The 14932-nt window shown below is 47.5% G+C and overlaps 2 protein-coding genes across 4 annotated transcripts in view; one reads left to right on the top strand and one right to left on the bottom strand.

Annotated features, from left to right (window-relative positions):
- Window positions 1-14932, top strand: part of CTNNA1 (catenin alpha 1) — a 118544-nt gene that overhangs the window by 60485 nt on the left and 43127 nt on the right. Inside the window, exons 8-9 of the mRNA XM_064724604.1 lie at window positions 10049-10129; window positions 10913-11065. Of these exons, the coding sequence (XP_064580674.1) occupies window positions 10049-10129; window positions 10913-11065 (234 nt within the window). The remainder of the gene's footprint in view (window positions 1-10048; window positions 10130-10912; window positions 11066-14932) is intronic.
- Window positions 216-2823, bottom strand: LRRTM2 (leucine rich repeat transmembrane neuronal 2). 3 transcript variants are annotated; one of them, XM_064724607.1, is made up of 2 exons: window positions 2412-2823; window positions 216-1648 (listed from the first exon to the last, which is right to left on the bottom strand). In XM_064724607.1, the coding sequence occupies exons 1-2, from the start codon at window positions 2439-2441 to the stop codon at window positions 527-529; spliced, it is 1152 nt and encodes a 383-aa protein (XP_064580677.1). In that variant the 5' UTR covers window positions 2442-2823; the 3' UTR covers window positions 216-526. The 3 variants fall into 3 exon arrangements, with proteins under 3 accessions (XP_064580677.1, XP_064580678.1, XP_064580675.1); XM_064724608.1 differs by having other exon boundaries at window positions 216-1627; XM_064724605.1 differs by having other exon boundaries at window positions 333-2076; window positions 2412-2549.

Raw genomic sequence — 14932 nt, 5'->3', positions numbered from 1 at the left:
CCTTCCCTTACTGGAGTGAAATGCTCAGAGGAGGAAAATCTTCCTCCTGGGCTGCCTTTAAAGTGCCCAGAGCCAGCTGCAGTGTTTGGGATCCTCCAGCTGCAGTGGAACAAACGGAGCGCACGTCCCCCACAGATCCCTGCACAGATATCCAGTCTCCTTCCCCTAAGACTGTTTGCAGTAGAAAAAGTAGAATATGGAGACTTGGGTATAAATGTTTACACACAGTCATATAATTACATAACATGAAACATTTTACATAGTTTGAGGTGAGCATCTCTTTAGACTTTTAAACATTAGGAGTGCAAGTTGAATGTAATCATTGCTTCTTTAACACTGAAAATATTATGGATTTATTTTTTAAAAAACTTAAAAATACTGCACCACTCCATAAACAATGTTTCCATTAAGTAGCTTGGAAAATTAGGCTTTATGTCAACATTTGTAAAAATTAGAATCTGATGTAGGTCCCTACAATTTTAAAGTAGGTTACTTATCTGATTTACTTTGTGATGGGCTGTAGGTATTATACTTCACATTCTTTGTAGGGCAGCTGCTGGCACTTGCACTGTCCGTAGCCATTGATGATGATGAAGGGTCCTTCGTGGGTGGGTTCGTACTCGTTATAGGGTCCTTGGTCTGACATATTGGCCATATGCAGCCGCGTTTGGGATCGGAGCTGCCTGTGGTTTTGAATCATTGAGCACTGCCTAATTCTTCTTAGTGTGGGAGGGCAGCACTTCCTGGAGATGAACACTATAAAAATGATAAAAAAGAAAGAAAACAATAAAGCCATTGTTCCTGTAATTACCCTCTGAGTGAAGATGGCATTGTTTGGCTCGGGGAACTGTTCTTCGGTGGTAACGACCATGCCTGCTGTAGTTGGAATCTCTTTGTCTCCCACATGGAAATGAGAAGAGCTTATTCTTTTCGTGTACTCGGTAGTTGGAGCTGTGTACGGTGTCGTAGCCACAGGGGTAACCACAGTCGATAAATTCCAGCAAAGCTGAAAGCCATACACTGCATCCAGAATATCCTCTCCCTGGGTGTGGTCGGGGCTGTGGCAGAGGATGGCGTGCTCCCACCGACCTTGGAAGCCACTCAACCATGTGGCCAAGGCGCAGATCTTTGAGCTGCATTCCCACAGATTGCCGGAGAGGCCCACGGTGGTGAGGGATGTCAGTGAGCTCAGGATCTTGGAATCCAGAGTGGTGAGCTTGTTGTTATCCATGAGGAGGGTTTTAAGGTTAGGCATAGTTTCAAAGACGGTGAGGTCGATGGCTTTGATTTCGTTTCCAGTCAAATCGAGCTTTGCTAAGGTGCCCCAGGTCCACTCCATCCCACATGTCAAGTTGCTAATTTTGTTCCACTGCAAGAAGAGCGTGTGCAGGCTGCTCAGCCGGAGGAAGTGAGCAAAATTAATCTTTGTCAGCTGGTTGTGCTCTAGGTGAAGCTCCCTCAGCTTGATTAATCCCGCAAATCCATTGCGAGCCAAACTTCGCAAGCGATTTGTGCTCAAATCCAGGAATTCCAGGCTACGACAGTCCCAGAACAGGCGGACCGGGATGGTCCGCAGGGAGTTGGATCGCAAGTGCAAGGTCTGTAGCTTGCGAAGGCCGTAGAAGAGCTCGGGGTGCAGAGAGGATAACTGATTAAAAGAGAGGTCCAAATTCTGCAGGTTAAGCAGCTGGCTAAAAGTTGTGTTTGGCAAATGAAAGATTTTGTTGGAACTTAAGACTAATTCCTTAAGTTTATACAGTCCTTGAAAAGAATCTTCTCTGACTGTTGCAATTTGATTATGATCTAAGTGAAGCCAAGTAAGTTGACTGAAGCTTGCAAATTGATCCCTTTCAAGTTCAGTAATATAATTGTGCCTCAGTGACAAACCTAGCGAGCCCTTTTCAGTGGTGTTTGGCACTGAGTGAAACCCCTGAGAGTCACAGTAAAAGAGCAGCTTCTCACAGCGACATTTTGGTGGACAAGCCATGCCCAAGGCAGGCAGCATTTTTAAAACCATACTCATTGCATATAGTGCTGCCAGCATACGAGCCCCTAATGGCCACTTGAAATGTAAGCCTGCAGAATATAATTTAGGAAAACAACAAGATAGGATAGCCTTATCAGTACACTTGGAATATCACGGTGGAAGATTTCACTGCAGATAACATTGCCATGCATTTCCAACAAGCTAATTCTAAATGCAAGAAACAACTTACTACGACAAACCGAATACTTGGACATTACACTTAGGAGGAGGCTTTATCTCGATTACGGAGGGTTACAGTGGCGCTATCGGAAAACATTTTTTTCATAAGGTTCAGTGCAGAGCAATCAGCTTTAGCATCTTAACTGCTCCTTTAAAGCAGAGCTGTCATTCATTATACAAGGAACAGAGAAACGCAGGAACTTACCCATTCTTTTGAGTACATTGGAGGGTGCATTCAGTCGTAGTTTGAGACTCAACCCTGTGAGTCTGTGAAAGGCTCTAATGTAAGACAGCCTTGAATAATCGACTGGGTTTAGTGTCCTTTGATATTAGTGCAAAATCCACGATGCTCTATTGGAATATTCCTTTTGAAATTGCTGCCTTGATCTCCTCTGACAGGTCTGCAATTTTTAAATCTTAACACAAGTTTTCGTCCTCCGTGGCTGCTCAGCTGGTTAATTGAAGCTCACGTTTTCCTTTTCCGCAGCTGTGGCTTCCTTTAGTCCTAACTTGTTGATGGCAGATGGGTGGCTTATTGCTGAGAGAAGCTCCTGTAGTAGCATGAGTGCATTTACTGAAAAGCTTTTCAGGGAAGCGGTACAAGAATGGATTTGCTTATGCGCTGCGACCACACAGGGCTCTATATAGGCTGACGTCACCTGGTGACGTTCCTTTTGTTTGGGTTTTCCAGAAGCTTTGCTGTTTTAAAGCATTGTGCTGCATGCTGTGATCATGTTAAAGACCACTGATAGAGGGGGAAAAATCCCGCGGCAGGAGTCCTTGGTCCCCAGGACAGCAGGAGCAGGAGGGACTCGCAGCACCCTGCTCCCCCCACGTCTGCGCCGGCTCTGCTCAGCTGGGGTTAAAAGCAGCGCAGAGCCGCCGATGGAAGTGCCTGAGTGCTGCCTGCTCCCACTTTCCTGCTAAATCTCCCCGCATGAAAGGAACTTTTAGATGCAAAATGCGCAGAGTTTGAATAGAGGATGCTGGTCAGCACCGGCTTTCATGGAGGTGAGAGGGATTGGGCAGCTCAGAGCTCTGTCTGGCAGCTGTGTGCGACTGTGGTCCCTGCAGAAGTGCAGAGAGCAGTGCTGGAGCTGGAGCAGGAGTGTCAGGAAGTACAGCCCGGGAGCAGGGCACAGGGGCAAGCGCTTCAAGCCAGGAGAAATTTCTGGAAAAAGCAAAGCTTGCCTTAGGGCACAGGAAAAATTTAATTGGAATCCAGCTTGACAGTGTGCGGTTATGAAACTAGAAAATCTATTTTCTCCTCCCAAACGGTGGCTTTTGTACTTGCTTTTTCCTGGGCACTGGAGTGCAGGGTGGAAATGGTGAGATTGGCATTTCCAGTCAGGGCTCAGAGCGGTTTGAGGGCTTCCTTGTGGTCACCACAATGTCCTGCTGCTGTGTGTCCCCTCAGAGAGGGGGGACACCCCTGCAGGAGCCCCTGGCTGCAGGGTGGGTCTGTCACAGTTATCCTGTGAGTCGGGGGCTGCAGAGCTGTGTGTGCTCTCCAGCCCCGCCGGGCTCTGGCTGGAGCGTGCACACACGGCCAGGAGGAGGACAGTGGGCTCTCCTAGGGCTGTTTGCTTGCTTTAAAGGTTCATTGCCCTTCATTATTCAGAGCAACCTCTCCTCTGGGACAGCTGGTACTGAAAGGTAAATGACCAGGTTCGATTGACATTTTTATATGATTTTAGGATGCATGTGCAGGTAAAGCCTTTGGAGTCACTGCTCTGGTCATAGCTCAGTGTAGGTGCAGGGGGGTGCTGGTTTCCTGCTCCAGGCAACTTGGATAAGCTTTTTAAAAATTTTCTCCTTGAGATATAAAGCAACAATGGAGAGGAGGCACTTGAAAATGTTTGCTGTGTAACAGCGAGGTATCACCTCTAACCTCCAAGATCTAGAATGAGCTGAGAATATAAAATTTCCCATGATGAAGGAGGAGGATGAATTGTGTTTAAAATAAAATGGCTGTTTACCTTTGTCATTAAGTGTTGGTTCCTTGCTTTGGTTCCTTGGAGGTCACTGCTTAAAGCAAAACCTGCTATTCTCTGCCTGCTTGTCCCTTGACTGTCCTGTGGTGGAATGGTGACGCTGCCTCTGGTGCCTCCTTTCTGGGATGGGCACACTCAAGGGGAGCACTGAGTGGAAAGTAAAGTGATGGAGAACGTGAATGCACAAGAATAAAATCTCAAAAAAAGCTAAAGCAAAACAAATAAACCTTACCCTGAGCCCATCGGGAAAGTAGCATTCTTTAATCATTAAGCAAATTAGGAAATGTTAGATAAATTTCTTAAATTGCTCTGCCATAGTAAATGTTTTCACATTTGCTCCAGTGTGAAAGAAATCCATGTAAAGAAATTACATAAACTTATTTAAAGAGATTCTTCTTATTTAATGTTGAGGGTACAAAGAGCTCAGGCTCAGCTCCAGCTGTCCAGTGGAACCTCGGCTCTGCAGCACCTGCAGAGGATTCTTGGAGCAGCTCTGTGTAACCCTGATCCGAGGCATTGGTTTTAATTCTAATACATTTCAATATGTTACCATAACATTTAACTACAGCATTCCAAAGGGTATAATTAGAGGTCAACTGTCAGCTCTTTCCCTCTTCCCAGGAGACTGAAATTAGGTATGGTTGGAAACATTTTGCTTTTTTGCATCAATATCTGCTGGTAGGTTCCTCCCACGTTAAGATTGTGTAATTTGGCATAGAGTTAAGAGTTAATGTTCGAGCACGGTGAGTTGCTCCTTTTCTGAAGCTCTCCATTCTTTGGCCCTTAACCAAACAAGGGCTATTTAGCACCTTGCCAGCGAGTTTCCTGTTTAGGAAACTGTTAACGCGAACTTTATGGGCGCTTTTCTTAGCAAAACATGTTTTTATGTGCACTTGCTGTGAAATAACAGTTATTACCTCAAGTGTGCATCTCAGTCTCTGAAGTCTGGAACACTGCAGTAACATTTATATTGCTCCTTGCGAGCTGCCTAGGGTGTCAGGGTGCAACAGACTGGGAATAAACCCCCAGAAAACTCAGGCAAATGCATTTCTTCTGAGCCTGAGTAGTCATTGCCCAGCATGAAAAGCCATGTCTGATGCCACCTGGGCACTTCTGCCACAGCAGGAACTTGATGGCAGCCTGAACCCTCATATGCAGTGTGGACAGAGAAATTGGCAGGAATAAGCTTGCTAGGACCAAGGGTTTTGAGGGCTTCTCACCTACCCTGTTTCTGGAGCAGCAACACAACTGGTTTTCCTGCTAAACCCATGCGCTGGGAAAGTAGAATTGCACCCTGAGGCGAGTGTTGTCATTTAGTTAGGCTGACATCTTGTGGAAGCCTTCCTAGTGTATTAAGAGCAGTATCCAAGCTAATTTTACTGGATGGAGATGTGGGGGCTGCATGGCTTTGCTGTGCAGGGGGCCTGGAGCTGCAGGTGAGGCTGCAGCAGGTGGGACAGGCAGCCCGTGTGTGGCACTTCCAGCTTGCCCTTCTGCCTGCAGGAGTGGCAGTGGGAATGACTGCTGGACGTTTGCACCTCGGGGACCATGGGAGGATTTGATGCTTTTTGGCCAAAGGTTGTGTTTGTGCTGTGTCACAGGGCTGTGAGGCAGGAGGTGTGGCTGGAGTGTCACCATGCGTGCTGTGTCACTTGGATTTGCTGCTGTGGAAGCACTGAGCCCTAGGAGGGGACACACGGGGCAAAGGCACGTTGGAGGTGACCCAGCAGCAGAGATGTGCCCAGGGCTTCAGGCCAGCTGCAGAGTCCTTTGGGGCAGGGCAGTGGGAGGGATGGGCACTGAAGGTTGGGTGTCCTTCATGGGAGCAAAGGGCACATATGGTGGCACGGCATGGTGGCTGTCACCTCCCTTTCCAGCAGCTGGCACTGGCTGTAATTCCTCCTCGTACCAGGGTGAGTGCAGGAGCCACCCTTCGCCTCCCTGTGGTGCAGCCTGGCCGTGGGGAGGGATGTCAGGGTGGCAGTGCTGTGGCATGGCCAGCTGGGTGGGGGGACAGTGCAGGCAGCTTTATTGTCCCTCAGGTTCTTGCTGAAGCCTGGGCAATGCCATGCAGCCCATTTGCTGTGCTGAGCTGTGCCTGGCTGTGGGAGACTCCTTCCTGCAGCAAACCAGGCCACAGTCCTGCTTCCTGCACTGGGATGTGAAAACACTGCTGGAATTGGCGTGGGTCACACCTCAGTGCTCACACTGCCTGGCCTGGATCTGCCCTGCTCTGGCTGGCATTGGTTGGCAGCCCAGCTGTCTCAGTGATGGAGGGCTGTGCAGGGTTATCCTCTGGACACAGAGCGAGCCTGGGTGGCAGGGCAGAAGCAAGCGTGGGACACAGTGCACCCGAGCACTGATGTCCGGTGTCCCCTGGCAGCAGAGCTCAAAGGTGGCACAGTGACACACGGTGACACACAGTGACACATGGTGACACACTGCCTGCCCACAGGAAGGTGTGCCAAGCACCCACTTGTAGCTTACTCAGCGCCCAGCATTAACCAGGATGCTGCCTCTTGTACTGACAGCCCAGAAGTCAATTCCCAGACACCTGAAGCAGAAACCTCTCTGCCAACCATCCTTTTTGGTGCTTGTGTGGGGGTGGAGGTGGCACAGTGTGGCTCTCAGCAGTGCTGTATCTGGCTTACATCTGGGTGCTGATTTGGGAGGGACATGGTGGGCTCTGCAGGGAAGGTGTGAGGTGCTGCTGAGCAGGAGGTACTGTCTCCCTCAATACCTCTGTGGGCTCAGCTTAACCCAAACTGATGATGAACCTTTAAGATTAACAGCAGATATTTGTGATATTTAGCTACAAGAACATAACTTTGAGTAGCTGGTTATAGGACATGCTCTGTTGATCCTGGTGGAATGCACCACCGCCGCCATGCTCATGTACCTCTATAGATCAGTTGGGATTAGATTTTAACCTCCATAGCTATAGGAAAAGCTTGGGTCTGTCTTTTGCTTGTCTGAATTCAGATGGCACACCTACAGCAGGAAGGCTTTGTGACAGAAATGGTGATTCTGCTCCCCTCCCTGTGTACAAATCCTCTTTCTTTGCCTTGAGCATTAAAAGAGTCCCCTCTGGGGATGGTGGTGTGAGCTGGGATTGCAGGGATGTGGCAGGGAATGTTTGTGCAGCTCTGCAAGGGGAGCAGCAATGGTGGGGGAAGAGCAGAGATGGAGGGAGTGGGGGTAACGAGTAATTTTTAACATAAATTCTATCCTCTTTGATAAAGATCTGATTTAATTTAAAGTAAATTTGCACCATGGCTAAATTTATTATCCATGATACTGGTCAGAGTTGGGATATCATACTGCAGAATGATTGACATGGTCATCATGACCCTATTAAATCTACTGAATCTATTAGCTGCTCTCTGGCTGCAGGGTTTGTGATTCCCTCAGCAGAGTTTTGTGCTGAATATCTAAAAATCCTATTAGAAATCTGAATATTTGGGCTTCACTCTTGTGAGTCCTCCTAATCCCGTGGATAGCACGAGCTGCTGGCTGGGCTGCCTTGTCCTGCTGGGTCATTAGCTGTCTCCTCAGTGAGGGCTCACACCAGACATGAGCACCAGTTTTTAATGGTCAGACTAATTGGTTAGTGGAACAAATTACCCAGAAGAGCTAAACTGGCACTTGGAGCCTTTAAAACATGATTTATTAGTTGAGAGAGGGAGCCCAGCTCAAAGAGGACTTTTGAACTGTAGGGTGGAACCAATGGGTAAAATTCCCGACTTGTGTGGCAGCCTGGACAGAGTGACAGTGCTGTGGTCAGGGTGAGCCTCAGCATGTTTCTGTGCCCATGAGGGTTTGTGCTGCCATGGGCTGTGCAGGTCTTCATGTGTTCCACCAGCTCCTAATGGGTTTGTTTGGCACCACAGTGTTTATTATGCTGGGGGGAAAAATGGTCAGGAAACTTCAGCTGGGCAAAACTCGACATTGTTGTCTCGAGGACCTTGGTTGGAATTGGCTGTGATGGTTAAGATGTGACAGCAGGGTGTGTGTATCCACTGAGGTGTCCTGGGTCTGTCCTGCTCTGCCCCCACTCAGCCCTAGCAAAGGATCCCAATTAGTGACTCCATGTGCTAAATCACCAGAGCTAAATTAGCAGGATGCTTTATCCTGTAGCCTTCTGAAGTAAATTCTGGTCATGCTCTTGACAAGCTTCTGTACTAAAACTTATGCATACCAGCAAGGTAGAAATAAACTGGAGCTGCCTTCCTAAAGGGGGGTTGGATTCTACAGCTCTTTCTGTGCTAGGATGTGGTGTGGTTTCATAGGAACAGATGAGCAGTGAGAAATCAGTGCTGCTCAAGCTTTAATGTGCTTTGTTGGGTGTTTTGCATAGTGTTCCATTAGTGGAGGCCATCTCTTGGTTTTCCTCTCATCCCAAAGGCATCTGGTGCTGTGCACCGAGGCTGTGGGCTGTGAAGCCAGGGACAGCAAAGTGGAATTGATGGGTGGTATCGCCTCAAATCCCTGCTCCTGCTTCTTGTTAAAATGGTAATGTGGGAGCACCCGGGGAGAAGTAAAATGGCACTTCTTGGAACAGCTGAATGTTTGGCTTTCTGCATAATAGATGAGCATATATCTTAGATCCAAACTTATTCCTGGCAAAAAAACCCACTGTGTGGGGAGGGTGCTGTGGGTTCAGTGAAACGTTCACGTTGCCGTGGGTAAACAGGGGTGAAGCAGCTGCCACTGCAGGTTGGTGTCTTGGAGCAGTTGTGGCTGGGGCAGTGCCTGGTGGCAGCTTCTGGGGTCACTGTCCCCCTGTCCCCCACAGGTGCCACCAGCATGCCGGGGCCAGAGCCATTGCCCAGGGAGTTTGTCTGTCATATCCCCTGAGCAGGGCAGCAGCAAAGTGTTGGGTAAATCAGTGCATTAATCTTCACTTTATTTAGAGCCTTCAGCTTTGATTTTTGAATGTAGAGCAAAGAGGGGGCCAGTGCTGGGCTGCTGCAGGTTTGGCAGTGTCACAACAAGCTCCTGGGTTTAGCTCCAGTCACTTTTCAGTTACCTTTTGTGATGAGAATCAAATAACTTGATCATGGCGGTGACAAATCTTCAATAATTCATTACACTATAATGACATTACAACATCCTAACTCCCTCCCCCCCATTTTTTATTTCTGCTGTAGAGTGGACTTGATGTTTTAGATTCAAGGCTGTTCATCCAGATATTTCACACCAGCCTGTCACCTGGAGAATTGATACCTGGCATACACTCACTGCAGCACTGCTAAATGGTTTTTCTTCTCAACTGGATAATTATATTGATTGTGGCTTAGGACTTCAGAAATTGGATTGTGGTTGAATAAAGTGTGTTTTGAAACCCTAAATAAGCTATATTAAAGAGAAAAATCTCCTAGCAAAACCAGACCACCACCACTGTCTTATCTGACTCCTAATTTGTTAGAAATGAGGATATTTTTGACCCAGTGTCTGATGGAAAAGGGAAGCTGCCCCTGCTGCTTGGCCCTTTGGCCTCTCTAACAACGGGGCTCAGGCGAAACGTGCAGGATCAAACCTTGGCAGCTCCCCACGGGTGGGCCTGGAGACTCACTTGAAATTTCACTCACTTTGAATGTCTTATCTAACAAATGGTTTATAAGGATTTGACTTTTGATTCTGGGCTTTTGGCTGCCTGCTCAGGAGCAGTGTTGTGTGATCCCTGGGTGGGGTGTGCAGGGAGCAGTGCCTGCCTTATCGGGGAGGTGGAGACTCCACAAACCTCAAAAATAGAAACAGAAGCTTACCATATGCTTGAAATGAATAACAACTGGTTTAACTTTGAGATCCTGGATACCTGTTCACCTCTTTGTCTGCTGTTTTCCAGGCTGGCCGCAAGGAGAGAAGTGATGCCCTGAACTCTGCCATTGATAAAATGACCAAGAAGACCAGAGACCTGCGCAGGCAGGTGAGGAGTGGCCACAGGTGGTGCTGGCTGAGGCACAGGAGTGCAGTGCTGCCTGCTGGGGATTGGTTCCTGGTGGCACTGGGTTTGCTGGCCTGTCTTCAGTGAATTAAAGGCCAGAAGCTTCCAGTGGGAAGCATGGCATGGGAACGTAATTCTCTCTTAATTCCCTGTGAACTGTGTGATACAGATGTTGGAGTCTTAATTATCCTCATGTCAAGAGAGATTAAAAAACCCAACCAAAGTCCCCCAAAAACAGCTTTTACTTGATGGACTTGGAAGATAATCAGTGATATTTTATAGTGCTGGTGGTGTTCATCTCAACCTGTTTTATTTGAGAACTGTTTTTATGTAGCATCAGCTTTTTGTCTGTTTGGCTTTAAAGCAATATATTTCCATTTTTGAGTATGTGAGAATATGGATCACGTTTGTTGAAAAATGTTTTTATTCTAGCAGAAAAATAAAAAAGTTAAATCAGTGTGTTGTTTAATCAGCTGAGGGAAAGCAGCAAATTTACTCAGACAAAACCAATATGAGCTGCTAAATCAATATTTGTGGCCAAACTGGTGACTTGCACTTCTATAACTAATCCATTTTTTAAGGAGATTTCATTTAAATTGAAGCAAAAAGTGTGTAGACAAGACTTAGTGCAGGGAAAGCCTTGGTCACACAAAGGAAAAAGGATCAGTGACAAAAGTAGTTTAAGCTGTACGTATTAATACAGTAAGAGGGAAACAGCAGTGGAACACTACTGCAGAATAACTCATTCTTTTATTTTTATTTTAGCTCCGCAAAGCTGTTATGGACCATGTTTCAGACTCTTTTCTGGAAACAAATGTTCCTCTTTTAGTATTGATTGAAGCTGCCAAGAATGGGAATGAAAAAGAAGTTAAAGAATATGCCCAGGTTTTCCGTGAACATGCCAACAAATTGATTGAGGTAAGATGGTACAAATTAAAATTTAATTGTTGCTAGTTAAATTAAGGCAAGACTAGGCAAAACAGGTTTTTCAATTCTGCTGAAGCACAAAGCAAATTCTGTAATAAATTTCCTTTAAAATTTTATTTGAATGAATTTAAACACAATTTAATATTTAAATAATTGAAAATGTAAGCTTATCAAAAGGAGCTGTTGAATAACCCATGTAGTTGTGGATATTACAATGTGAGTGCATGATAAAGGTTTTGTTACTTGGAGGTGGTTAGTTGGAGTAAGGGAGACCAGGACACGATTGTCCTGCTGGACAGTTTGACCCATTGCTTTGAAGCCTGGAGGGGTTTTCTTTCCAGTAAAATCCCACTGAATATAAACAGGTCTTTTGTGTGAAGGCTTTCAGAATGAAGAGCTGCCCTTGTGTGTGTAAAGAGCAAACAGAACACTTGGAGTGACAGCACAAGTGATCCCTGCCACCCCTCTGTAAGGAAAACCCAAAGGCTCTCCAGCTGGTGGAACTGCAGAGCAGAGCTCTGACTGGGGGGAAAACCAGATTAAATTGGACCAATGTGTCTTAACTGGAGTCCCAGGATCACTGAAGCTGGAAAATCCCTGCCAGCCCATCGAGTCCAAGCTGATCCCCACCTTGTCCCCAGCCCAGAGTTCTGAGTGCCACCTCCAGCCCTTCCTTGGACACCTCAAGGGATGGGCACTCCAAACCTCCCTGGGCAGCTCCTGCCAAGGCCTGAGCCCCCGTTCTACAGGGAAATTCCTGCTGTGCCCACCCTGAGCCTGCCCTGGCAGAGCTTGTAGGCCATTTCCTCTTGTCCTCTCACTCATTGCCTGGGAGAAGAGCCCAACCCTCATCTGGCTGCTCCCCCTGGCAGGGAGTTGCTCTCAGGGTCGTTCATGCCCTGCTGAGGAAAGCAATTTCCATGGGTGGTGCTGCAGAGAGCAGCAGCAGAGCCTGCCCCTGTTCATGGATCACCTCGGGGCTCTGGGCCCCTCGCCACCGCCATTGCGTGAGAGTTCTGTGCCAGCTGATGCTGAATGGCACGGAACAAACAGCTATAGGTGTTGTTGGGGAAACATGCCACTAGGAATAAGTGTCAAAAACTCCTCTTGTGCTCTTCCATGCTTTGAGGCTCTGGCTGGTTGTGCTGAACCTCAGCAGCTCCCCGGGAACAGTCCCAGGCTCTTTGTGTGGTTCTGCTCTCTCGGTGTCTGTGTTTGATAGCAGAGTCCATGTGTCTCCAGGGCTTGTGGGGAATACTCACACAGCTGGGCACATTTAAATTGTTCAAGAATGAGACTGATCAGACATCAGTAAAAGTAGCTTCTGACTTGCACAATGTATTTTTGGTAGAGTTCTGAGAGCACTTTGCAGCTGGCCCATAGTCCAGGGTGCATGAAGTTCATCCAGCTCTTTGGAGCTCCTGTCTAAGCAATGACAATCTTTTAATTCTTTGAAGGCATCCATTTTTCTCTTTTGGCTTGTCATGTTTCAGCATCAATGCTGTCCTCCTAGAGCTGCAAAGTTATCCTAATCTAAATTTTAAGTAACTGACGTTGTTCTGCAAAGCAGCATGTGGAAGGAAGGCAGGGCTGCTGTGCCCTGCCTTGGCAGCAGGATACAGCCTTGGGAACACTTTGAAGTGGGTTTGCTCTAAAGCCTCCCTTCTTCATGTTGCAAGCCTGATTTATCTAGAAAATTATTTTTAGGGCTTGTTTACAGTAGAAGTTGAATCATGTAACAATAGCAGTGCCTCTTCTGCCAGAGTTCTGCTACCTCCTCAGCAGATGTGTGGAATTTATTGGCATAATTAAAAGGAATAATTGTGCTGCTCTGTCCCTGAGCCTCTCCCCAGCCCTTGCCAGGAGCCCTTTCTCCCTGTCCCCTCGGAAGCTGTGTCCCATTGGAGCAGCCACAGTTCCATCCTCACTGGCACTGGCCCTACCTGCTGTGCAAATGCCAGGCTGCAGAGGAGCCAGACTCTCTTGTCTTCCAAGGACTATTCCCCTGAAAGTAGACATTCAGCAATATTTTTGACTGACATCAAAAGCTCCTGCTAAAATGATATGCTGCTGCAACAGCTTTTTGAAGGCTTGGTTATTGCTTTTGCTGTCTGAAATGTAACTGTAGTTGTAGTGTAGCATGATGTAGATGGTTTATAAACCCCTTCCCTGAATGGAGATGGATTAATATATACACTTAGCTTGGACAGAAGGGAATAGTGCTCCTGCAAACCCTTTGTCCTGAGGGGCAGGAGAGCCACCAGCATTGTATGAAATGTCAGATTCCCTGTGCGGGAGGATGGCTTGGGGAGGGTTGTGTTTGAAATGTCTTGTGCCTCTGCCAGAATGGAGAAGGATGTTTGCCAGTTCCCTCTTTATTCTGCTGTCGGGCAGGAAACTCAGGAGAAACAACAAAAGATTGTGTAAGAGCAGAGCTGAAGGTGTTTTGCCTGGTGAGATGGGCAGTGATTGCTTCCACTGCTTTCAGGGGAGATGAGTGTGCAGGGGGTTTATCAGAACTGCCCTCACATGTGCTGCTGGGTGACTCAGGACACCAAATGTGCCCAGCAGCTGCAGCACTGGGTGGAGCTGTGCTGTATCCTGCCCTGACAGGCTCCTGTGGTTTGGATGTAGAGGGGAGCATTGCCCTTTCCTCCCTTCCCTCCCTTCTTCCCTTTGAGTGGGGACAGGAAATGTGCAGGAGGTCCTGCTCTGTCCTGGGGAGCTCAGCACATCCCCACTGCATTGCTGGGAGGGTTTGCTCCTTGGGTTAATGCCCCTGTGTCTGTGAGCTGGAGGAGTCTGTGACCCAGCCCCTAGAGATACATAATGAGATAGATTTATTTGATTTCGTTTTTCACACTAAACCCTGGCAGGTGTTGGCTGGACAGGAGTGGCAGTGCTGGTTCTGCCCTGGCTGGGCACAGGGAGTTCTTGCTCCTGCAGTGCAGAGCTGTTTATGGGCTCTCCAAGTACCCATAAAGAGATGCAAGCACATGATTTGGGTAATTTCGTTTTGAAATGTTCCCTTCTTGGCAGCACAGCACTATCTGCTTTTGTGGTTCCTGACGCCCAGGCAGCCAAATTTGACCAAAAGGTGCAATAACCACAAAAAGCTGATTTGCCTGCTGGGTCTGTGTCTTGTAGAGAACCCATACCAAGAGCATCCCAAAGGGCTCCCATCTAATTTGTTTCCCATGTAGTAAAATCCTAACCCTTTTATCCTGCCTTTTGAAAACTGAGGAACACTAAAAAAGTAGAATGAGCCTTGTCTCAGTTGAATAATACGTTTCAAAGATAGCTTTCAAAATTGCTCTGTGCTAACAGACCATTAACTCTGGCTGGATTTGGTTAAAGGAGTTTAATTCAGGAATTGAGAAGCCAATTTCAATGTAACACACAAGAATAACAGAAAGGACAGCATTTGTGGAACCAGCCTAACAAAAAGTTAAATTCACTTGTAAACTATGGAAGTCTTCCCAATCTGCAGCCTGTGAACAGATAACTCCAATCCAGTGTTTTTTCCCACTGGGTGAGGCAGCCTTGGCTCCCCAAGCTGGCTTTGCTGTTGAGGAAGGACAGCTTGGCCCTGGCACCCTTGGAGTGCCCGTTCCTGCCCGGGGCTGTCCTGCAGTGCTGCCCATGGGCACTGATGGCACCGAGCTCCACGCTGGCTCTGTCCCTGCCAGGCTCTGAGCAGTTTGTGCTGAGCTGCCTTTGTGCTGCTCCCCGGGGGTGCTGGGGCTGCTCCTGCACAGGGACAAAGCCAGACTTGTTAAACAGAAACCTTTGCTGCGCTCTTGAATGCTTTAGAAAAGTAAAAATTAGCTTGTCAATTTGTCCCTGGTTACTCTGTGA

This window comes from Zonotrichia leucophrys, chromosome 13 (assembly GCF_028769735.1).
Source record: "Zonotrichia leucophrys gambelii isolate GWCS_2022_RI chromosome 13, RI_Zleu_2.0, whole genome shotgun sequence".
NCBI classification, from domain to species: Eukaryota; Metazoa; Chordata; class Aves; order Passeriformes; family Passerellidae; genus Zonotrichia; species Zonotrichia leucophrys.
Note: the sequence above shows the minus strand (reverse complement) of the source record. Positions and strands in the feature narration are given on the sequence as shown.